The sequence below is a fragment of the Myotis yumanensis genome, unplaced genomic scaffold (assembly GCF_028538775.1).
Source record: "Myotis yumanensis isolate MYYU_CA2020_CCGP unplaced genomic scaffold, mMyoYum1.0.hap1 SCAF_10, whole genome shotgun sequence".
In the NCBI taxonomy this organism is placed as follows: Eukaryota; Metazoa; Chordata; class Mammalia; order Chiroptera; family Vespertilionidae; genus Myotis; species Myotis yumanensis.
Genome location: NW_027223761.1, coordinates 45,627,986 through 45,654,427, shown reverse-complemented (window position 1 = coordinate 45,654,427; position 26,442 = coordinate 45,627,986). Strand labels below are relative to the sequence as shown.

Below are 26,442 nucleotides of genomic sequence, written 5' to 3'. Positions count from 1 at the left end.
GTGCTTTGGTAAGGATATTTTCTACTGACATATCCTCCAGTTTACTAATCCATTTTTCAGATATGTACAATCTATTGTTAAGTCTCTCATTCTTTTTCTGGTTGTCTTTCTGATAAATCTTTTACCTCTTTCATTTGTTGACTAACAGGAAAGAAGTACTATATGAATATTTGCAGAATTATTATACTTGTCCTCACAAAAGCAAATTAAACTTAAATGAGTCAATTTTGCTATCATTAGCAACTTTAACAAGTGCAGGAGTAGGTCCATTACAATCTAAATGAATGAATGACTATATTCTATTTAAAAGAAACAGAACTGGTGCAGCCACTGTGGAAAACAGTATGGAGTTTCCTCAAAAAACTAAAAATGGAACTCCCATTTGACCCAGTGATCCCACTTCTAGGAATATATCTCCAGAAATTAGAAACACCAATCAGAAAGGATATATGCACCCCTATGTTCATAGCGGCACAATTCACCATAGGTAAGATTTGGAAACAGCCTAAGTGCCCATCAGCAGATGAGTGGATTAAAAAACTGTGGTACATATACACAATGGAATACTATGCTCGGTAAAAAAGAAAGGAATTCTTACTACTTGCAACAGCATGGATGGAACTGGAGAGCATTATGCTAAGCGAAATAAGCCAGTCAGAGAAAGATAAATATCACATGATATCACTCATTTATGGAATATAATGAACAACATAAACTGATGAACAAAAACAGATCCACAGACAGAGAAGCATCAATCAAACCGTCAAACCTCAGAGGGAAGGTAGGGGAGGGTGGAGGTAAGGGGGAGAGATCAACCAAAGGGCTTGTATGCATGCATATAAACCTAACCAATGGACACAGACAACAGGGGGGTGAGGGCATGAGTAGGAGGGGGAGGAAATGGGGGGATAAGGATACCTTAATCAAGAAAGAAATTAAAAAAATAAATAAATAAAAGAAACAGAATTTTACAAAGTATATATAAAAAATTACCACAATCTAATCACATTTTATGTTTTTAATATACTCCATGTTTTATACTGGCTTGATATTAAAAATATATTTTAAAAAGATACTTACTCTCTCTCCTTTTCTGTCAGCTTGTCATTGATATTATCTTTGATTGTTGATCTAGATCCCTTATGAATTATAGGATATCTGAGGGGCACTTGCAGGAAAAAGGAAATCATGGAGACCAAATGTGCAGTGTAACCAAGGGCAACAGCAATGCTTCCATCATCTTTTGCTGTAGATTAAAAGCAGAAGAAAACAATTATTTACCTTCTAAATGTAGCTATGAGATCATAATGAATCAATTTCAAAGGAGATTTTATTAAGAAATAACTGGTAAATAAAATGTTAATCTTATCTAAATTACATAGTTTACATTTATAATCTTAAACTCAATTATACATTTATATTATAAACTTAATTCAATTATGTGAATTTTAGACAAATCTAAACACACTTAAAATTTACTTTACTATATTTAAAACTATTTCCCAATAATTAATGTGGTGAGATTAACATTTGATATATATTTAAAGAATTCTTAATATATTCAAATATTCATTACTTCCTTTCCCAGCATTTTTAAAGGTAGAAATAATAGTTGAGTCTATTATACAATGTGAAAGTTAGTTTCAAAGGTTTAAAGATAACTCATTATATAAGCACTGTACATTTTATTCATTAACAAATTATGAGCAATATAGCTGTGCTGCTATACTACTATACAGCATTACGAATTCTAATATGAAGTGAAATAGCATAATCTTTTAAAGGGTATGTTCTCAATATTCATAAAGATAGTGTTGCATAAACAAGTTGATAAAGTTTGAAATATAATAAGGGGGGAAATGTTTTAAATAGTAAAAGCAAAAAACTAAAAAGCCACACTGTTAATATATCCTATTTATGTAATTAAATGGAAGCAACTGTTGAAAAATGCATGCATCCTCCAGTCAAACATAAGTAACTGTCTTTTAAGAAGTTACAGAATTATATTTTTAACTCACCAACCAGATTTCTGCTACCGCCTACCAAGTGATAATCAATTAGGCACTCAAAACAGAGTAATACAACAAAAAGTTTAAACTTGACGCAGGAGGAAGAAAAAAGTAACTGCTTGGTATACGGTATTCCCAAAATACTTAAAAAATTTCACACACAAACACACACACACGTGCACATATACTAAAAGATTTCACACATCATCTGGAATACCTCCAACCAAAGGAAGGCTGAAATACTTGAGATGGCCTTGGCTTGAATATTTCCTGATTTCTAAGGGTACATTTAACTTCAATTATTAGTAATACTATTCACATTCCTCTTTTATATTTATACTTAGTTATCTAAGCATTATCTTCTTGTTGTAGGAATGCCATTATACTAGTAGCCATCTAGTCCTCAGTGAATTCTCTACCCTTGACTGCCATAGCAGACCCTTGGTTTCTCTTGAATCATATTATAAAAATAGGTAACTTTTATGATATACTTTTCTTCCACCAGAATTGACCATAATACTTTATTTGTGACAGTCCTTCATTCATCAATAATTACTAAACTGGGGACTTTTTATATGCTATGTCATTCATTTTGCAGCTTAAGAAACTAAGGCTCAAAGAAGGTAAGAAACCTGTCCAAGTAATACGGCTAGTCTACAGGTGACTTGACACTGTCTCTGTCCTCTAGGCATTCTAGCATACTGTCCCAGAACTTAACTGTGGAATAAATTTTTTAACTTGAAAGCCTAGAACATATCAAGCATATGACACACATGTACCACCTGAGTTTCTTTGCTCTTTTCTATGAATGGCAAAGAACATATAAAAAGTCTGTGAGTCCTCAGTGGCTTGTATAGAACCAGACAGAGAATGGACTTCTCAACCAATGTTTGATGTTCTCTCAAATCAAACTGATGAAAAAAAAAATCAAACAGCATTCATTTCAACTGACAGTTCTGAGTCATGTCCTAACTGACTAGAATCCTATTTTTATTCCTATTTTTAAAGACCTTGTCCTCTTGCCCCAGTCCCACCCAAGTACCTTGAATACCACAGCACTCTGCTTCTATTGAAATCTGTATATCACACTACCTTTGAGACTAACATATATTACACTGTAAAGTCATCATATTTACAATTTAATCATCATGTAACATTAGAGCTAGGAGAAACCTTAAAAACCACTGAGTCTAATGCTATCCATTTAGAGATGAAAAGAAAACGAGATCTAAGTGATATAAGTTGCTTAGTCAAAGCCATACAGATAAAAACCATGAGTGATGGAATAAGAGGGAGAACTGTGCCTATACCCAGGCCCCCAAAATATCTATCTGTGGAGTCACAGCTGGAATGTTGAGCTGCATCAGAGGTTGCTGAATCTGTAAAGAGGCTTATCAAACATAAAATACCCAAGGACTTGGTCTTTAAGAGCCTTCTTTGGAAGGGAGAGGAGATGAAGAAGAGGGCTTACAGTAATGAAGGATCTGTAAGCCCTAAATTTGAACTTTCCTGTATGTGCTTCACACTGAACTTGTTCTTTCCTATATGACCTGACAAAAGCAACAGAAGGCCTTTTAATTAGCCTCCCAAAGAGGTCAAATGCAAACTACAAATGTTTAAAAAAACAAAAACTCTCCAATGCTAAACACTCAAGCATCTACCTTTTTTCCATATAACTAAAGGAGTAATACTAAAGAATTACATTTGCATATTTTGAGACTACATCCACATAGCTATTAAAAAAACAAAAATTGGTCTTCTAACATCACCTCTTTTCAATGATCGAAACAAGTTTGCTTAAATTTAATGATAAAAAGGTATCTCCAAGAAGCCTACATATGCAAATTAAAAACCAAAAAGAAATAGCAAAAACTAGAAACTGGATAATATTGGAAATTAGCTTTGATTCTGGTTATTCACACTCACCATCGTTTCCACCACGAGACTCCCCGTTCCACCTATTAAAAACCCCAGGTTGTTTCCTCTTCCAGACCATAGTGCTCAGTCACAGCCTCACTGTTAAACACCAGGGTGTTGGATTTCCAATATTAAAGCTTTATATTAAAAAACATTTTAAAAGGACCACGGGTGAGGCATTACAGGGCCCAAGGGTATTCCAATACCCTCAAAAGGAAAACCACCTCCTGGTAGGGAAGTCACTTTCATCACCCCAAGACCACTGAACCTCCAGTGGGAAAATGTGAGCTCATGTGGTTAATTATGGCTATTGCTGGCCACAAAACCTCAGATGTCACATTCTGTTGCCAATCACTTTAGCTAAAAAACCAAAAGGTTTAAGGTTTCCAGCATTCCAAGATCTAAAAGACTTTTTACCTGCCAAAGCCAAAACCTGGCTCTCTGGGGTGTACTTTTCCAGTAAGCATTAATGACGTCCCTAACACCTAATGCAGAGCAGAGGTCTGTCTGTGTTCCTTGTGCTGCTCTGGGGGTTAGAAAGGTCACAGATGATAGTTTTGTCGGTGAGAAGTTGGAGGGGGAGTTCAGGGAGGAACAGGAATAAACTGTAAGACTTAGGTACGTAAAAAAAAGAAAAAAAAATCCTAAAAAAAACCACAATGTTTTAAGTGGCTTCAAACAAAATAAAAATCTGCAATTTCCTCAAAATAAATATTTCTGATTTGTTTTTTAAATGCTGGTGGTTACTCAGGGTTGCAGCTGTTGTGTAACTTTTTGATAATAAATTCCACAAATACACACTCTCCATGACAACATTATAAATTAATTCAAATGTCTCTTTGACTTATATGCTGGACGAACTATCAATGTTCAAATGCATCCGTGTACAATAAGTGATCTAAAAGCTCTTACCATCCTGCCTTCCCAATCACTGAGGCAGCTGATTCGATAAGGAACCAAGCACCCACTGATCCAGACAGGACAAAATATTTAAGACTCTAATCACTGCCACAGCATCTATGGAATGATTCCATGTTCTCAATGAGACACTGTTTGACATATGGACTCTCCTTTCCAAGAAATCATGCCTGCATAAAGGGATACAGACACAGAAGGAAATCTGGGTCTCATTACCACAAAAGGCTCTGGTGTTATGGATTACTTAAAAAGACACACAAACTTTTTTTTTTTTAATACAAGAAATGTCTCTGTCAATGGAACTCAAATGAATACCTTCACCGGACAACGTACTCCCGTTGGGTGCAGGTCTCTCTGACATACTCTAACAATAAGTTACCCATTTAGAAAGGCACAGTAAATGTTGGGCTACTGTGGCGGAGTTTCCCAAACAGTATTAAGCCATGCAATGTAAAGTCTATCCCAGCAAAGTCTCACGAATCACATAGGATAACCAGTTTGGAATTCCTTCACTAGAGTCTCACCGAGAACGCATCTGTTACAGAACATTACTGGCTGGCAGAAGTTTGGAAGAGGTTATTACTCAAAACAAGGAAGAAAAGTGTATCATGACAGGAATAATATGTACCTTAAAATCAGGCTGACCAGGGATGACTTTAGTTTTGCCACTGGTTAGCATGAGTCTTTGGAAAAATTAACTAATCTCTCTGAGCCTCAATTTTCTTGTCTTTAAAAAAAAATGGAATGTAATTTCTTCCCTCACAGAACATTTAATTAACAAGATAGCATTGTGCATGATATTCCCTGCTATCATATTTCTACTCACCCAATCTAAAATGTCCTGCTATCCTTCTCTCAACAGGGGAATACTATTTCATTTTTTTAAGACACCTCAGCCACTATCTTTGCTAAAAAGGCTTTTCTGATCCCCTCCTGATAGACTGATTATGCCCACTTCTTTGAGTCTCATGTACCTGGGATAATTTCTAAATGCCTGACACAGAGTATGAATGCAATAAATATTTCTTGATTGGCTTGATTACAAGAGGGATAGCCTCAACTGGACTGAAACTTCACTGAGGTAGGATCAAAGTCTTAATCATCTTTGTATACCCTCAGCACCTGGCACAGTAGGTGACACACACAGGGCACTCAGTAAATTGAGTATATGGAAATGCCTTGCAGAATGCTGACATACAATTCTAAAGTCCAATACCACCATATGTGCTTCTTAAAATGTCTGATTCCTAGGAGTTATGGGGCATGAATAGGGCCTTAGAGTGAAAGTAAATACTTATTTCATTTTATCTCCCATTTCACTTTTCAGTAACTGCACTAAAAAGCTGAACTTCTATTTTAAAGAGTATGAAGAATTTATTCAGCTTGTTGGGCATACACAAAGCACAGGTAACGAATAAAAGCTATGAAAAACTAGGAAACAAACAACGTCAAAGAAAAAAAAAACAGAATCAAGAAATGTCCCAGAGTGGATTAAGGTGACAGTCACCAATACTAATATTCCTGTTTCCCTTACTGCCTCCCTTCAAATCATTCTGCTTTTAGCAGCCAGAGTAACTTTTAAAAACATAAATCAGCTCATATAATTCCCCTTTTGAAACCGTTCAGGGGTTTCCCACTCAACTGAGAATAAAATATTAAACTCCTTACAGTGGCCTCAGAGCCTTGGCTGACCTTTCCTATTTCTCCTGATATAACTCAACCTCTTGCTCACTATCTGGGATTTTCTGTTCCCCTTTCTCCCTTTCTTTCTCCCTTTCTTTCCCCCTCCCCTCTCCCTCCCCCTCCCCCTCTTCTTCGTCTTCTCCTCCCTCCTCCTCCTCCTCCTCCTCCTCCTCCTCCTCCTCCTCTTCTTCTCTCTCTCTCCCTCTCTCTCTTCCCTTCCTCCTTCCTTGCTTCCTTCCCTCTCCTTCTTTCCTTCCTCTCTCTTGTAACTAATTTCAAGTGCATTTATATGAGCACCTTTAAAAGGAAAAGCATTTTCAAATGTTATCTCATTCAATCATCACAATGAATTGGAGATGTAGATATTACCTCATTTTTTACAGGTCAAGAAAGTAAGCTCTGAGAGATTACATAACTGCCCAAAATACAGGTCTTTTCTCCCAATCCCCTCACCCTGAGTTTTCTTAGATATATCAAGCCCATTACTGCATCCTGACCTTTGTACTTGCTGTCCCTCTTCTAAGTAATGCTTTCCCCAACTGTAATATAGTTGACTCCTTTCAGCTTCAAATTTTCTGTTAAATGCTTCTCCTCAGAGAGCTGTTCTCTGCTTTATCTAACGTAGGTTCCTTTATTGTCTAAGATAGCATATTTCTTTACTAAATACTTGTTACACACTTATTTTCTTATTTATTAGCTCAATAGGCTGTGTATTCTCCATGAAAGGAGAGAACATATTTTTGTATCATCATATCCTCAAAACTCAGCACAGTACCTGAGTTGAATTAATATTTTTTCAATAAATGAATGTTCTGTATCCCTGGAACCTGGCACAGGGCTCAAGGTACTCAGTAGCTTTGTAAATCGATGAATGAGGAAAAAGATGTGTCATGGGCTTTAAGACACCATAACTTTGCCTAAAATCAACACGAAAGCACATTTGTATGACTTACAGGAATTGGAAGGAACACTGTACAATGAAAACCAGGCAAATCCCAGCTAGATTATTACCTAGCTTTGTGGTCTCTGGCAAATCACTGAATAGCTCATTTACACGCTGTAAATGAGACTGTACCACCTTCCTTATGGGTTTCCTATGTTTGTTTTTGTAAAGATTAAAGATAAGGCAAAATATCATGCTTTTATAGATAAAATCTCACAACATGAATTAATATGTTCATACTATCAATTAGGAAATCAACTCAAAGCTTAGATGGCTTGCTCCAAATTACATGGTTTCTAGAAAGTGAACAAGGATTGAATACAGGTTTTTCCATTCCTGTTTTATCACTCTTCTTTTATCATGTCCCAACTACTTGTTGTAAGGGTTGCTGTAAAGGCCAATAGAGGTAATAAATTAAAATAGTCTTAAATGTTAAAGGACCATACATAACAACATTTCCTTTATAGGGAAATGGAAGGACATCCCAACCAAAACTGGTAATGCTCTATATTTAATAACTTCTTCCCAAATAGATAATATGCTAGCTTTGAAAATAATTTATAAAGCTATTTAACAGGCCTAAAGCACTGTGTAGACTAGGGGGGAAATGCTACTTTGCTACCAATAAAAAAATATTTTATTGCCAAGTTCTTTTCTTTGGCATACTGGTAAAGAGAATAGGAAAATTAAATATTTTAAAATCAGCAATTACTATGAATCATAGTATATATTATCTTTAATATAAATTTTTTAATTAAAAGAGAACAGAAATGACAGAACAACTTTAACCTGTCATAGTGGGAATGTAAAAAAATTATATTTCCAAATACGTTTCACATCAGCAGAAATATGATTTTCTAAATAACAACAGATTAATGTTTGTTATTCTCTGCTCCCAACCACATACAACTTTGTCATGAAAATAAAAGCAAAAGAATAGGGAGAATATAAGTATTCTTACGTACCCTACTGTCTAATTTTCTTAAAGTCCTTTAAAAAATATTTTCTTTTAAGTTTCAAATATAACGTGAACTATTTTTTTTCCCATGATTAGACCAAATGGCCTTTTAAGTCTATCAGGGAATCTGAATCTATATACTTACAATTGGGAAGGGACAAAAGGTCCAAGACCGTCTGGTGAAAGGCTAGGCAACAACATTTTAAGATATCTCTATTTTTCCCTGCAACGTACTCATATCCTATACACAGCAAATACTTAGAAGTAAAAGAAATAAAATACCTTGGAAGTCCTCAGAATTGGGCAATTTGACACCACATACAAAATAATCCTTATGCTCATTCTGTGAATACAACCAAAGAATGAAATTAACTGTTTTTACGTATAAAGCAAAGTAACTCTAAATCAAATCTTCAAGAATTCAACAAGTCAGTGTTAATTCAAAGACAATATTGTCCTAGACTTAAAATATTATCATAATTGTTGAAGCTGGGTGATTAGTACATGATGATTCATTATACCACTATATATTTATATACTTGAAATTTTCTATAATATAAACATTTAAAACATCAAGTCTAAGCAAAAAGCCATATAAAAATTTTATCATAAAAATATCCTTTGCCCAATTCATAGCTATAAATGAAAAAATCTTAAATAGAATTAATAAGATTTATGAGCAACCTAAAATCCTATTAACTTTCCTCTCAAAATATTAGTCTTTTAAATGAAAAATTAGTCTTCATTCAAAAAACACATCAAATTTAGCAGATATGGTTCTCTAAAAAGAATCTAGTCAGTTTTAATAAAGTTTTACTTTTTGCATTTACTCCAAGAAACTAGATTAAAGAACTTAACAGTCTGGCAGGAATATCTGAAATAATACTAATAAATATAAATTAACTAGTAATTATATTCTTTAAGGAGAGACATGTACTGTGTCTGCATGTATGTATCAGAAATGGTGGTAGTTGAGCTTGGCCAGTGCAGCTTAGTGGTTGAGTATCAACTCATGAACCAAGAGGTCACTGGTTCGATTCCTGGTCAGGACATATGCCCAAATAGGGGGCTTGACACCCAGTAGGGGGGGTGCAGGAGACAGCCAATTGATGTTTCTCTCTCATCGATGTTTCTATCTCTCTATCCCTCTCCCTTCCTCTCTCTGAAAATCAGTAAAAATATATTTTTTAAAAAGAAATGGTGGTAGCTGATAATGTGTTTGAGTGAAAAGATCCTAAAGATTTTGGTATTCTTTCAGACGAAGATGAGCACATCCCTCCAACAAATTGGTATGAAAAATTACTGGTGGAACTTAATGCCGACCAAATCTAAATCTATGTTTAAAATGGATATTAGCTCCTGAATGAAATCATGACAGTGCATATGACTAAGACTAGAGAAATGGTTTTTTTCATTGAGAGGAAATTTCAAATAGAAATCATCTTTTAATACAAAACAACATTTTTTCAGAGAATTTGAAACTTACCAAATCAATTGGGTAAATGTAGGAAAGCTCAGATAGTAACTGCCTGCAACGAATTGTCAACTGAGCATTAGTCTTCAGAAAAAGTTCTCTGAGGAGAAGAAAAAAAGTACATTTGTTAAAAAAAAAAAAATGCTTACAGGCTTTCAAACATTTATTTCCACATAACTGACACAGAAAAAGATTGCACGGTCTACTAGTAGACTAGGCCACAGAAACTTAGCAGTAGAAGCAAGAATAATATCTAACATACATCCTTACCTATCTCTAACTACTATCAACCAAGCCAACTCTATACAGACTGAGGCCTAGTATATGTGTATACCCTTTAAGGCAGGGGTCCTCAAACTACGGCCCGTGGGCCACATGCAAATACAAATATTGTATTTGTTCCCGTTTTGTTTTTTTACTTCAAAATAAGATATGTGCAGTGTGCATAGGAATTTGTTCATAGTTTTTTTTTAAACAATAGTCCGGCCCTCCAACGGTCTGAGGGACAGTGAACTGGCCCCCTGTTTAAAAAGTTTGAGGACCCCTGCTTTAAGGGATGTAAAGGGTATAAATCATCACTGACCGAGCACCTACTACTATGTGCCAGGACCTTTACAAAGTGCTTTATTTAATTATTATAACAACGCTATTAGGTTAATATTATTATATCCATTTTATAAACAAGGAAACAAGGTTTAAAGAGGACCTATAAGGCAACCACCATCTCATTTAATATGATTTCAGGATATATCCATCTAGTAGTTCCTTAAGAAAATATTTTATTTTTCACTTACAACTACATGTTACAACTACCTCAAAAAAACTGCTGCCAGGTTAGGAAAATAATTTAAGAAAAAGAACAAACAAGCAAAAACTGCAGCATGAGATGATGCAGCTCTTCTTTTGAACTGCTCAAGAAACATAAACAACAGATGAAACACCGACAGTACAAATACCTGCTCAACTGCATTAAGAATGTAAGGGGGGGGAAAGCATTTAGGAGAAGCTGTCAGTCAAAATGAAACGTAAACGTAGTTGTATAATGCAAACATCACTGAAGACATAGAGGATCTAATTCTGCTTTCCTAGTGAGTTGGACAAAGAGTAACTCCCAAGAGCCTTGCTTTCCTATCTGCTAACTGAGAGGAATAGACTAGGTGAAATCCAAGGTTCTTTCTGGGTCTAACATGCTCAAGTCTTCAATTGCTAAGGTTTTTTAAAGAAAAATGCAGGATGAAATTACTTTCCTGAAAAAAAGACACAAATGAATAAGGATGAGCAAAAGAATAGAGGAGGCAACAAACTGAGCATGTGCTAGAAAAAAATAAAGAGAAGAAGCATTAGCATTTGTTAAGTGAATGTTGTGGAGTGACTAAAATTAGCTACAGTTGTATAGCACCAATTTATTAAAGGTTATTTGAAAGTTAAGCAAAACAATCACCATAGCTCTTAAAAAAAGAAAAAATATATGGTAAAAATAGAGGAGAGGTCTGATAACAACGTGGAGGATAAACTGGACAGACGGAGAGAATGATGTTAGAGAGATCATCTAGGAGCTGTTGAGGTAATCCAAATGAGCTAACATTAAACAGCAGTAAATCTAAAGAAATTACTGAAGAAAAAACTATCAACTCTACTACATGTTGAAGACAGGAAGAGGAGAAGATTCAGACATCAAGTCATGGTGCTATGGCCTTGAAAACTAGAACAGTTCTCATTTCTGATTATGAGTATATACTAGGAGCTTTAATAACTGCCTCTGTGTATGAGACACAGTAAGTGCTTAATAAATATTTGTTGAATAAAAGAATATGTCCCTGAGGTGTGTGGAATACAAATTAATAACAGCAATTTTTAAAGAATCCTACTTTTCCAAATCCTATCCTCAAAGTAAACTTGACACTCACAACAATTATTCTCAGTTTCATTTACCTTTTCGCAGTACACTCTTTCCTCAACTCATTTAGGGATTCCTTCTGGAGTTGAAGCTTGAGGTGCTCAGTTGAAAACGTACTGCCTAGAGGGAGATGGAAGAAGACAAATCCACATGTAATAGTGCAGAGAGAGATGCTCAATCACAACCAAACAGGCACAGCCCAGTCACGACTGTGAGAGGGAAATAGAGAGTTAAAAGGCAAAATAGGTTGGGGATAGAGGTCTTCTGGAGGGGATTAACTGGAATAAATTTCCCTATTGGTTTAATTTTTATAAACGTTCAGCCTCTAGCAGCTGTCAGGGAGTGAGTGTCTAAGATTCCCTGCGTACAGATTTCTGGATTGTTGACCAATAAACCCTGGAGAGATTTCAAAATTCAAACAACTTCATTTTTTTTAAAGTGGCTATGAACTCTGGGTGTTAATGATGATTCACTAAAAGTTCATCAATTGTAACAAACGTATCACTCTGGTGGGGGATGTTGACAATGGGGGAGGCTGTACACATGTGGGGGTGTATGAGAATTCTCCGTGCCTTTTAATCAATTTTGCTATGAACCTAAAACTGCTCTAAAAAATAAAGTTCATTTTTTAAGTGGTTAATTTGTTCTACCAAAAATGCTATATAACAACATTACTATAAGTTATTACTATCATGTTATTCATAAGTATATGTAGCTTTAGTTACAATCACATGTGCAGGAAATGTATATTGATTTTTCCATATTATGTCACAAGCACTTTTACATGTTTACAGATAATATGAGTTATGATGTTTAATGGATGTATACAATTCAATTCCATGGATGTGAATGATATGAATATTCCACATTCTAACTGATACCCCATACCTTAATCCTAATACAGGACATTTAATTTTCTTTAAGTGCTTGCTGTAGCACTGCAATGATTAATATTTGTGTTTATGTGTCAAATTTTTTGTATTTATATCAATTTTGGAACTTCCATTTATGTTTATGTCATCACAAAATTCTTTTACATCTTCCTACTCTAAGAAAACGAGGGCGTCTTACATTCTTGACAATCCAGGCCTGCCTGATAATTCCAGCAGTCCTGAAGCATAGAGAACGTCTTAGATCCTGATAGCACTAAGTTCTAGATTTTACAAAGGACTTTAGTTTCGTGAACTCTGATCCAACAGGAAAGGGTGCCCTATACTCTTTTGCACACCTCCTATAGGGAGGAACAAGAAAAAGATTAACTGACCAAGTAGTACTAAATTTACCAACCTAGGTAATTTTATTAACATCTCTACGGACTTCAACTATAGTTAAGTGATAGTAAGTTGGTAGCTCTGCCTCCAAAATAGAACTTAATCAAGGAACACCACCTATCTTCTTTAGCTCCAATATAATTCCATTCCCAATCTTCAACCTCAACAATTTCAGAAAACTTTTAGGTTAACAACTTCCACCCTCCACACCATGTACTTTCTACCAGAATGCACACAAATTCTTCTACCACTACAGAAATTTGCAATATTATTCTTCATAGATAAATTAGGCTGCCTCAACTCTAATATTGCTGGTGAAACCACAAATAGGGACAAGACAGATCCAGGCTTCAAGAAGCAAATGTATAGGGTGTCCCAAAATTCACGCAAGATTTGAATTTTGCGTGAGCATTAACAACAACAACAACAAAAAATAAAAGCCTAATTGTACTTGGTTTATTGAATCAGATTCTAATATCTGTTGCCCTTTGATTTCAATCCCTTCAATTCGATAAGCATTACCAAGTACCAATTACGGCCCAGGAGCAGGGACAATGAAGACCAATGAAGACCTCGGCTTTGCGTATGTGCCAGCAAAGCTGTGGAGGCCATTTACCCAATGTGCTATTACATACATAACCCTATATTGTATGCTTTATGAATCAATAAAAAATTTACAATTTTTAATTATAAACCTGTGTTTTCTATCAAAATTACTTCTTGCATGAATTTTGGGACACCCTATATATACCCTCCTCAGTTTTGAAGACTCTCCAGAACGTATTACATGACCAAAATGGGGGTAGGGGGGAGACTTGCAGAGTGAAGGAAGGAAAATTAAAATTTAAGAATATATTAGCCAGCTAACATATAGGGTAAAATATTGACAATAGGTAAATCGGGATGAAGAATATAGGTGATCTCTGTACTCTTCTTCTTCTTATAATTTCTCCGTAAGTTTAAGATGATTGCCAAAACAAAAAATAAAAGAGTTGATCCAAACCCAGAAAGGTGTCACCTGCGAGGCTATGGTTTTCCACAGGCTTTAGAAGGCACACTGGCACCATCTCTCCAAAACATACCAGGCTCAATTTTCTATCAAAAGGCAATACACCTCATTGGTTATTAGTGGACTCTGGAACAGAGATCTGGAACAGAGCTAAAACAGAGTTTAGCTAGGCTCATATAGAGAAGAGCTAAGTATTTGAAGATATCTCAAAAAATAACCTAATAGTCACATTCCAATAGTCACATTCCAAGGAGTAATAATACTGAGGCAATAATGTGTGCCCAATCTCTTTAGATGTTGTTCAGGTTATATATCACCATAGATAGAAGGCTGTTCCCAGGTTTCTAATGTCTCTTCTCCATCCGTCCCGCCTTGGGAAAAATCCAATTTTGTTTTCAGTAAGCCCAGAAATAGGGCCAATGTCTAGAGATTGTGTGCCATGTCAAAGTTTAGTCCGGTTCCTGGCTGTGCTATGGCCGGCTGGTGCTGCTCTATCCAGTAGCCAGGCTGGGCTTGGAAACTGCTTGAGGTCCACACAGCTATGAGCCACACAGCTGCTAGGGCACATGGCTGCTACGGAGACAGTGTGCGAACAAACCAGGCAAGCCTGTTACCAGAGAAAAAGCTTCTTTGTTTTTTGTTTATTTTTTTAAATTTTGTTTTATTGCTTCAAGTATTACAAAGAGTATTACATATGTCTCCTTTTTTTTTCCCCCTTGACCTTCCCCTGGCCTCCCCTACCCACCAGTGTCTTGTGTCCATTGGTTATGCTTATATGCATGCATACTAGTCCTTCGGTTGATCTCTTACCCCGCCCGCCCCAACCCCACCCCCACCCCCCCGGCCTTCCTGCTGTAGTTTGACAGTCTGTTCGATGCTGCTCTGCCTCTGTATCTATTTTTGTTCATCAGTTTATAATGGTCTTTATTATCCATAAATGAGTGAGATCATGTGGTATTTTTCTTTCATTGACTGGCTTATTTCACTTAGCATAATGCTCTCCAGTTCCATCCATGCGGTTGCAAATGGTAAGAATTCCTTCTTTTTTACAGCAGCATAGTATTCCATTGTGTAGACGTACCACAGTTTTCTAATCCATTCATCTGCTGATGGGCACTTAGTCTGTTTCCAAATCTTAGCTATGGTGAATTGTGCTGCTATGAACATAGGGATGCATATATCCTTTCTGATTGGTGTTTCTGGTTTCTTGGAGAACGCTTCTTTGTTAAGTTGTGATTATATTATCACCAGAGGCCTGGTGCACGAATTCATGCATGGGTGGGGTCCCTTGGGTTGGCCTGTGGGGATGGGGCCAAAACCCTCAGTCCAATGCCTCCTGCCACTCCTGCCTGCCGCTCTTGCTCATCCCAGCCCCACTGTGCCTGCTGCAGGCTCACGCCCAGTCAGTCCCAATCTGGAGAGGCTCACGCTGCTGCAGCAGAACTCATCAGCCAGCTGTGGGCCCTGCATCTGGCGCTTGCCAGAGGCGGGGGGGGGGGGGGGGGGTGGAGAGGGGGGCCAAGGCAAGATGCCACAGGCCCTTGGGTGGGTGGTGGGACACACTTGCTGGCCCGGGATCCGGGATCCAGGATCCATCCTGCTGATGTTAGTGCAGGTTGTCGGAAGCCACCTGGTGGCCACTTTTATATCGTTTCTTCCTTGCCGCGGATAGTGCTGGCAGCACCAGTCTGTGGGTGCCTGGCCCATTCTCTGGAGATTGAACCTGCAGGACTACTGAGGGAGTGAGTGACTGCTACCCAGCTGGTGGACCACCGGGAAGGATCGGTCAGCTGAGTGGCGCTCCCACTGTGGGAGCGCACTGACCACCAGAGGGCAGCTCTGCATTGAGCATCTGCCCCCTGGTGGTCAGTGTGCATCATAGCAACCGGTTGTTCGGTCGTTTGATCGCTTAGGCTTTTATATATATATAGATGGGCTTGGGAAAGACCAGGCTTTTCTTCAAGTTAACCAATCAACTTCCCAAGCTTTCATGGACTTCTGATGGATCCACCCGCTAACCGATCTATTTCCTAAATCTTCTGGGGTTCTGTGTTCCTTATCCAATGCAATCCTTTTCCCAGGCTAGACAAACAGGCCTCTATGGTTGCCATCTTGGCTCCTCATGCCTCATAGAAGCACTTTCCTCCATTCTCTGAGCCAGTGGACCTGGGAGATTGAAAAGTCAGTTCTTCCTCCCTATACAGGTTGCAGGGAAATGCTGCAATCCCCTGGGGTTTGTGAAGCGGTAGCTTCCTGGTTAAGCAGGCTTATGCTCCCTAGTTGATTATGCTTAATAATGTCTGATTTCCTTTGCTCCCTTCCTTTATTTTATTTAATTGTTACTTTTTTTTTCAGAGAGGGAGAGGGAGAGAGCAATAGAAACATCAATGATGAGAGAGAATCATTGATCAGCTGCCTCCTGCACACCCCACACTGGGGATCGAGCCCACAACCCAGGCATGTGCTGTGACCAGGAACTGAACTGCAACCTCCTGGTTCCTAGGTAGATGCTCAACCACTGAGCCATGCCAGCAGCAGAAGGGCTGCTCCCTTCCTTTATTAATCTTTAGCTTCCTATGCTAACAACATTACATGAAGAATCATTGATGTCCATGTATATGTCACACTTACCTACATTTTCATACAGATTTTACATTGATTGATATCTTCTGCTTGAATCAATATTTACTATGGTTGCAAAATATAACATTCCAACTTCAGTACTCCCTTCATATCTATTAGTCAGCACAGCACTCTGCACTCTTCTCAAAGCAAGAGACCTCCCTTTTTCATTAGCAACCTTTTATCAATATGGAACTATGAATTTCATGTTTTCAATGATTTATATTTACACCATTTTTAGTGCTCAAGTGGTGCCAGATTTGGCCAGTGAAACTCTCTTCAGCTTTGCTCCAGTGTCTTTCTGACATGCTACAATTGTGTTATTCAAAATATTACTTATCATTTTAATTTCTGTAAGAGCTGTAGTGATGTTTCCTCTCTCATTCCTGATATTGGAAATTTGTGCTTTCTCTTTTTTTATTTGGTCAGGAGGCTTCTCTGGCTGGAGGCTTATCAATTTTACTAACTTTCAAAGAACACCTTTTGGTTTCATTGATAGTCTTTACTCTTTTGTTTGCAATTTCACTAATTTCTGCCCTTGATTATTTCCTTCTATTTGATTTGAGTTTAAGTTGCTCTTCTTTTCTAGTTGTTAAGGTACAAGGTTAAAGTATTAATAGAAGACCTTTCTTCTTTTCTGTTATAAGCATCAAATAACCTAAGTTCCCTCTAGGCTCGTATCCCTTTAAATGTGGAAATATTTTCATTTTCATTCAGTTCAAAATATTTTCTCATTGTCCTTGTTATTTCTTCTTTGACCTAAGATTTTATATATGAGTGTGTTGTAAATTTCCCAGTATTTGGAATTTTTCAGACATCTTTCTACCAGTGATTTCTAGTTTCTGTTTTGGTGAGAGATGATACTTTATATTATTCTGAGTCTTTTGTATTTGTTTTATTATACCAAAAATGGCCTAACTGAATGTTCCCTATATACTTGAAAAAAAAATGTACATTCTGCTGGTGCTCAGTAGAGTGGTCTGCTCTCAGGTCAAGTTAGTTGACAGTGCTGTTAAGGTCTTCTTTCCTTATTTTCTCTCTACTGGTTCTATTAATTACTGAGAGATGCATGTTGTGGTTCCAACTAGTATTGTGGATTTGTCTATTTCTCCTTTCTGTTCTATTAGTTTTACACACACACACACACACACACACACACACACACACACACGTATGGAGAAAGAGAGAGAGAGAGACAAAGAGGGGGGGGGGGCTCTACTGTTATATTCATACATATTTAGAATTGTTATGCCTTTTCATGAACTGACTTTTTCACCATTGTGATTTTTTTTTAATCCTCACCTTGAGGACATGTTTTTATTGGAGAGAGAGAGAGAGAGAGAGAGAGAGAGAAACATCAGTGTGAGAGAGAAACATCAGTGTGAGAGAGAAACATCAATTGGGTGCCTCCCTCACGCACCCCAACTGGGGATCAAACCTCAACCTAGGTATGTGTCCTGACTGGAAAGCGAACTTGCAACCTTTTTGGTATATGGGATACGCTCCAACCAACTACCTGTCTTTACTGTAAGTGGTACTTTAAAAAAAATCTTTGCCCAAGGATATGTTTTAGAGAGAGGAAGGGTGAGAGATACATAGAGAGAAACATCAATGTGAGAGAAACATCAATGCGAGAGAAACATCAATCACTTGCCTCCCATATGTGCCCTGACTAGGGATCAATCCCAAACCTTTTGGTGTACAAGCGACACTCCAACCAATACTCTTTATTCAGAAGTCTACTATGCCTGATGGTGCAAAAATAGGTTTACAATTGTTCTTATGGAAAAATAACACAACAATAAATAATAACACAAGAATAAACTGTGGCCTGAATGGTGTGGCTCAGTGGTTGAGCATCGACCTATGAACCAGGACATTACAGTTCAATTCCTGGTCAGGGCACATGCCCAGGTTGTGGACTTGATCCCCAATGGGGGGGAGGGGGGAGAGTGTATGCAGGAGGCAGTCAATCAATGATTCTCTCTCATAATTGATGTTTCGATCTCTTTCTTCCTCTCCCTTACTCTCTGAAATCAATAAAAATATATTTTTTAAAAAAGAATAAACTGTTTCACATACTCACAACTGTGAAACTACTTTTGCCCCACTCCATATATAGCCACTCCAGCCTTCTTTTGATTAGTATTTGCATGGCATACTATTTCCACATTTACCTTTAATCTATATCTTTATATTAAAAGTGGTTTTCTTGCAGACAGCATTTAGTTAGGCCTTTTTTTGATATAAAATTTAAACAATCTCTAATTTTTAATTGCAGTATTTAGACCATTTACACTTAATATAATCACTGATATGTTTAAAGTTTACCATTTTGCAAGTTATTTTCTATATATTCCATCTATTCTTTGTTCCTTTATCCTGATTTTTTTATGCTTTTGAATTGAGTCTCTTTTTTTTCTTTTTTTAATGATTCCCTCTTTGCTCCTTTTTGGCTTATTCTTACCTCCATTTTGATTTTTTTTTTTCTTGTAGTTGCCCCAGAGTTTACAACATAGAATTTTAATTAACAAAGTCTACCTTCAAATAATATTATACCATTCATGTACAATGTAAATCCCAAAAATAGTACACTCCTAATTCTTACCTTCCCCACTGTTCAAATTCTTCATATATCTTATTTTATGCATGTTATAAACCCCAAAACATTGCTATTTGTACATTTTTAAAAAATCAATTGTCTTTTAGAGCAATGAAAAATCAGGGGAAAAAAATGCCTTTATAATATCTTCATTTCAACCATTTCCATAAATCTCAAGTTTTTATGTAGAGCCATGTCTTTGTCTGGTATCCTATTCCTTTAACATTTCTGGGGTGTAGGAGTGCCAATAATGAATTATCTTTTTTTTTGGGGGGGGGGGTCTAAAGTTTTATATTTGTCTTCTTTTCTGATAATGAATTATCTTAGTTTTATCTGAAGGAGTCTCTTTGAGCTTCATTTTGGGTAATTTCTATGACCTATCTTCAAGTTCAATGATTCTTTCCTCAGTTGTATCATCTACTGATGAGTCTGTCAAAGGCATTCTTTATCTCTGGTACTGTGTGTTTTTATTTATAGCATGTCCATTAGACTGTTTCTTATAGTTTCCATCTCTCAGCTGAAACTTACCATATGTTTGTATATGCTATCCACCTTTCCACAAAAGCCTGAAGCACATTAATCATAGTCATTTTAAATTCCCTCTCTGATAGTCCCAACATCTGAGTCATTTCTGAATCTCTTTCTGTTAATTTCTTCTCTTGACGTTTTGTTAGTGGTGATGGTAGTGGTGGTGGTGATGGGTGATGGTTTTTTGTTTTGCTTTTCTTGTCTCAAAACTTTTGATTGAATCCTGAACACCAATTGCAGAGCAACAAAGAAAATGGTATGCTTCTTCTACTTTTAATTTGGGGGTTAAGTCAATAAAGTCTGGTACTGAGCTGTATTTGGGTTTTGTTGCTGCCATGGTTACCTTCAGTGTATCACAACCTTCAAATTTCCTCTAACTTTTCCTTTTGAAGATGGTGGTGGTGGAGGGGATGGTGTGCTGCAGGTTTTTTTTCAACGATGCTGCTCAGATTTAGGTATTCCCTGTACCTAAGTAAGGGTGTCTCACCATATTCCTGCCTCTCCTCAAGTGGTTAACTACTGTAGCTTATTTTGTGCTTTCTAGCCTGGCTGGGAAGTTGGGTCGGGAGTTTCTCTGCTGTCCTGATTAAGCCAGGCTTACCCTGTGTCCCTATGTTATCAAGGTAGGGCTTTCTCAGTAATACTCTCCTTCCCCTATGGACAGGGGATTTCTAACTGTCTAGATCTAACACAGTTTCCTGCCCCATCCCCAAGGACAGTGATTTTTCCTTTTTCTTACTCTAGTCACAATAGGTTTTCACCTATGCCCTGGAGACTACAGGATTTGCAGGCCCTTCCCCAGAGGCTCAATGCTTTTGTTCTTACGGAAGAAGGGTATGACTTTCTTGCAACAACATCCACTTCCCTCCTCTGGGCCTACACCACCAAGGGAGGCTTTCCATGATTTTCTGCCCTGCCTCTAAGCTTTCTTGTGAACATCTGAGTTAGGTCCATGCAGAATAAACTGTGAGCAGGTGTGAATTGCCTTGTATCTGCTATAGTATCATAGCAGCCCACAATAGTGATCAGCAATTTGTTAAGAACTGTAGTTGAATTATTTTGCCTTTTATATGGTGTCCCCAACTTCCTCCCATGCTCTACCAGTGGTGAGTCAGTCCTCACATCTGACTCTCCTTGGAGATGCTGGTCTTTACTTACATATCAGGTAACTTGGTTGCCCAGCAATCTTGATTCTCTGAGAGATTCAAGAAGAGTAGTAATTTTGTACATCATTTAGGGTGGAAGGGAAGCTCCTCCCATCTTTCTACATCCTATGCAGAAGCTGGAAATCAAATCTGAGGATGTTAACTTGAGGCTTTTAAAGCTCTTCTCTGTTCTTTATATTTTCTCTTGGGTCAGCTACTCTGTTTGTTCAATATGATCTCCTTCATACTGTTTTCCTCAAATACATGATGACCCTTATTTTTTCCTTCAAACCCATTAACACATGATTAGATTGCTTAGCATATGTAATTAGTGTAGGTTTTCTTTGACACTATAAAGATTTATTTATATAAAAGGCTTTACCCCTGAGTGCCAGCTCAGTGTAAGCAGGCAGGTCCTATTGACAATTAGGCTTTCTTTCAGAGTACATATGTTGAGAGAAGGTAGTACCTTTACTTTAAATCATTACAACTGTCAAATAAGAGAACTTGACTTTGGGATTGTATAAATTTAGGGTATTTCAGTCCTAAGTAGAGCTGCCTTTCATGTTTTCCCTCTGGGTAGATTGTAAAAGTCTAGAATTAGGCTCTGCTCCACCTTTCTACGCCAAACATTCACACCATGGGACCTAACCAGGTCAAGAATCCATTATGTTTAGAAAGCAATTGGAGCAAATGTTATAGGAAGTTAGTCTAAATTCCTAGAGGAAAGAGAATGGGGCAGTAGGCCCAGCTTCCCTGATTACTGCTCACCATTCCTCCTCAATTCCACGTTGAGGTCTCTGAGAGCTCTACCAGAAACCCCCACAGCAGCATTTTCCATTTGTGCTCTGGGCTACAGTTTCTCTCTACTCCAGTTTATTCATCATACAATCCTATCTTCTTTGTGTCTTTGAAACTGTGTCAAAATCTTTGCTATTCTGATGGCACCTTCTTTTATTTTCACCATCACCATAGACTTACTCTTTATGCACATTTCTTTACTGTCTTATCAAGGGGTCATTGAGGGGGAGGGAAAGCAAATGCACATGCTTTGTTTACAATGTTCCAAAACTGCTTTCTGAAATGTTTGGCCCTGCACACAGCAATGTTCCACTCTAAGATGAACCCTCTGTTTAGCAAGAACTCAAGTCAGGCAATTTTAATAACCAACGTCGATGCTGTCTCCTGTAAATCTAAAGCTAGCAAATATGAATTTTGCTCCCATCAAGAAAACAAAACACAGACTCTTGAGCCTCTCTCTCACCAGAGAGTTTGGTCTCAGACTGGCCAATGGCCAGCCCCTGTCAAAATCATAGTTAAAACCAATAAACTGTCCTTCTTCTGGGTTTTCTACATCAAGTCAGATGACCAAAAAGCAATATACTTCAACTATTTTAGTTTCCCTCCCTGCAGAAATGCCTTTTTTGTACTATGATTTATGATGTTGCCTTTCTCAAGGGTTAATAGATATTTCTTGCTGTAACTTTTACAAAATTGCAATTGACTGTATTTCATTATGATATTTAATATCTAGCACATAAGAAACTGCATGCTAAATTCCTCTCAGAATTTAGTGCCAAGAGAAGACTTTTTTCTCCCTAAAGAACTGATATACTTCCTTATAACAGGCAATGAGAAGCAAATGATACTTTTCATAACTGTACACAATTGGCTCGACAGCTATGAAGGTCAGAGCTAATTTTAGTGCTTAAATACAATAGGCAGATCCTAAGGGAGGGAGTGAACTGTACTGAAAAGTCCATCAACTTAGGAAATCAGAAAGATCTGGGTTAAAATTCTACCTGTGCTACTTTAAGGACTGTAGATAAGTCTCAACTTCTCTGAACTTCATTTTCCTCATCTATAAAATGGGGATAATTTCACTTTTATTCAATAATTGCATCTCAACCTTCCCCCATGAAACTCCAAATGGGCAGAGAAAATTACATAACTGGCCTGACTGATTTTACTTTAAAAATAACAACCACAAAGCACAAATAGGCACACTGTCCAGAAATTCTACAATTTCCTCATGAGTTTGCTTTCCCACTCTTGGAGATGACTACTCCATACATTATCCCAACTCCTTGAACCTCCCCTAAATCCAATACCTAATTATCTTACCTCATACTAGCCTGACACAATAGGACTCTTTTACAGTCCTACTCACTACCTAATATGTAAACTCACCTGTACCTATGCCGTTTTCTTAGCCTTCTCCTCCTATTCAATGGAAAAGTCAATTATTGGACAGGAGCGGGCTGGAAGAGGTTAATGGGGGTTGGGGGGAAGAGAACCTATGTAATACTTTCAACAATAAAGATTTTTTAAAAAGAAGTCAATACTTTTCATTTTATTTTAAATTCCTTCTCATCACATCTCATACTACTTTCTTCCTGTTGAGGTACAGTGGCCATTTTCCTATTCTACAGTTCACACCCTTCCTATGTCCAAGCCTTTTTACTTAGGTTCCCTCTGTTGGTACTCCAGAAATTTTTATTTTGTAAGACTGAGCTCCTCAAGCAAACCTTTTCTGAGTAATCTCTGTAAAGATGGTCCCCCACAGTTACATTTATCACTGAAGCTTGTTTCTAGTACTTGCCACAATCTGATATTTAATTTATCCGTTGGCTTCTTATTGACTATCCTACCCACTAAGTTTCCAAAACTGGAAGTCTTAACTCTTCCCTTTTCTCTCTTTACCCCAACATCTGCTTCTCCAGTATTTGTCTTGAATAGTTGTTCAAATCAGAAATCAGAAACTATCCTAAAACCTCTCTCTTCCTCTCTCCTCAAATCTACTAAGCCATTAATAGTAGAGTGTACCATCTAAACATCTTTTGAACCTATACACTCCCTCCTCCCTTTACATTTCCAATCTTAGATTTTAATTCTGTATTGCTTAGATTACTATAATACCTTTCTCAATGACAATTCTCTATCCTCAACTCCTCAAAGAGAACTTCCTAAAATATATATCTAATTTCCATTTTATATTGTGGTCATCAAGACAGTCCTATCTGCCCTAACCGGTTTGGCTCAGTGGATAGAGCGTCAGCCTGCGGACTCAAGGGTCCCAGGTTCAAGTCCAGTCAAGGGCATATACCTTGGTTGCGGGCACATCCCCAGTAGGGAGTGTGCAGGAGGCAGCTGATCAATGTTTCTCTCTCATCGATGTTTCTAACTCTCTATCCCTCTCCCTTCCTCTCTGTAAAAAAATCAATAAAATGTATTTTTTAAAAAAAGACAGTCCTATCTATTTTTTTGTCTTTGAAAATTTGCCTAAGTTATTTCAACATCTTCAAACCTTCAGCATAAACTTCCTTTATAATTAGGTCATTCTTTACCTCTCTGGACTCGCCTGTGAACCTTAACTCAAATGTATCCTTAGTTGAAGCTTTACTGGAATTACCTGCAATTCTCTAATCTACTCCCATGCCTCTGTATAAACTGTTCCTTCTACCTGGAAAGTCTTACCTTCTCCCCCTACCTAGCTATCTACTACTAGTTACTCTTCTAGACTTAGCCCACATCACCTCCTATACTGGGTATTCTGATTTTCAGTTGCTCATCATCTGTGTCCCTATAGCACTTTCTACATATCTTTGTCACATATTAAAGCACACCTGTTATTCTGTTTCTAACATCTTACAGAGTGCCTGGTTGTTTGTATGTGTCCCATAAATGACGAATAAAAGAACTGATGAAGGCACATGTGCACATTCACACATACTCAGTGCTCTTCCCATTTCCTTTACATGCCTAATGATCTCTTTTACTCCTGTGTTGAACCATCTAATTGTAAATGTGTTTTTGGTAAATGCCATGTCTAATGTGTTGTGGGAGTAAGAAGAGAAAAACTGATAATAAACCAAAATAAAATTTTGTTAGGTGGCTTATTTCTACACATTTATACTTTGCACTGCAAAGGGGGGAGATTAAAATATGATAATCTGAGTCCCCTACAACCTAATCAAGTCATTACTGGAATCTACACTAATAAAAGAGAAACATGGTAATTAGCGTACGACCCCTACCCTTCCCATTGGCTAATCAGCATATCCTTATGCAAATTAACTGTCAGCCAAGATGGCGGCCGGCAGCCAGGCAGCTGGAAGCGAACATGAGGCTTGCTTGCTCCAGTGACTGCAGACTCCAATGTTCCCCTCCTGACTTGCCAGCCTCTGAGCTGCAACTCTAAGAGACATTGTAACAAATATAGAAGCTAAACAAAACCCCCAGAAACCAGCTTTCAGCCGGCCGGGATCTCAGAGCTGGAGTTATACATTGTTTCGATTATAGAACGCAAACAAACCAGATACCTGCTTTCAGCAGCGGAAGCCTCAGAGCTAGAGCCAGAGCTAAAGCTGGCCCAGAATAAAAAAAAAGAAAAAAAGGAGCAGTTGGGAGCTTCAGTCAACTGCCAGCCTAAAAGCAGCCCTCAGCTCCTCATCCAGACTGGCCAGGCACCCCAGTGGGGACCCCCACCCTGAAGGGTGTGTGACCAGCTGCAAACAGCCATCATCACCTCATCCAGGCTGGCCAGGCACCCCAGTGGGGACCCCCACCCTGATCCAGGACACCCTTCAGGGCAAACCAGCCGGCTCCCAGGCCTCTATCCTATATAGTAAAAGGGTAATATGCCTCCCAGCACCGGGATCAGCAGAGCCGCGAGGCCTCCTGGCACTGGATCAGCGTGACAAGGCAGCGCCCCAACCCCCTGATCGGCCCTGCTCTGTGGGTGATAGAGGGCGGCACCCCAACCCCGTGATCCGCCCTGCTGTGTGTGTGACAGGGGGCAGTGCCCTAACTCCCCTATCGGCCCTACTCTGTGCGTCACAGGGGGGAGCTCCCCAACCCCCTGATGGGCCCTGCTCTGTGCGTGACAGGGGGTAGCTCCCCAACCCACTGATTGGCCCTGCTCTGTGCGTGACAGGGTACGGAGCCCCAACCCCCCTGATGGGCCCTGCTTTGTGCGTGACAGGGGGCAGCGCCCCAACCCCCTGATTGGCCCTGCAGGGTACAGAGCCCCAACCCCCCTGATGGGCCCTGCTCTGTGTGTGACGGGGCAGCACCCCAACCCCCTGATTGGCCCTGCTCTGTGCGTCATGGGGTGGCGCCGCAACCTCCCCATCGACCCTGCCTTGAGTGTGTTAGGGGGCGGTGCCCCAACCCCCCAATCAGCCCTACCCTGAGTGTGACTGAGGGTGACATCGCAACCTCCCAATCCACCCTGCTCTGTGCATGACAGGGGGTGGCGCCCCAACTCCCCAATCAGCCCTGCTCTGAGCCCGACCAGGGGCTGCACCTAGGGATTGGGCCTGCCCTCTGCCTCCCAGGAGCAGGCCTAAGCCAGCAGGTCGTTATCTCTCAAGGGGTCCCAGACTGTGAGAGGGCACAGGCCGGGCTGAGGGACCCCCCTTCCCCCCCGAGTGCACAAATTTTTGTGCACCGGGCCTCTAGTAA

General features: G+C 38.6%; 1 protein-coding gene across 1 annotated transcript in view; it reads right to left on the bottom strand.

The window, feature by feature from the left end:
• The window catches only part of UVRAG (UV radiation resistance associated), a 284,911-nt gene that overhangs the window by 121,993 nt on the left and 136,476 nt on the right, over positions 1–26,442 (bottom strand). The window contains exons 9-12 of the mRNA XM_070425651.1: positions 11,835–11,919; positions 9,915–10,002; positions 8,711–8,771; positions 1,081–1,246 (exon numbers count right to left, since the gene is read on the bottom strand). Of these exons, the coding sequence (XP_070281752.1) occupies positions 1,081–1,246; positions 8,711–8,771; positions 9,915–10,002; positions 11,835–11,919 (400 nt within the window). The remainder of the gene's footprint in view (positions 1–1,080; positions 1,247–8,710; positions 8,772–9,914; positions 10,003–11,834; positions 11,920–26,442) is intronic.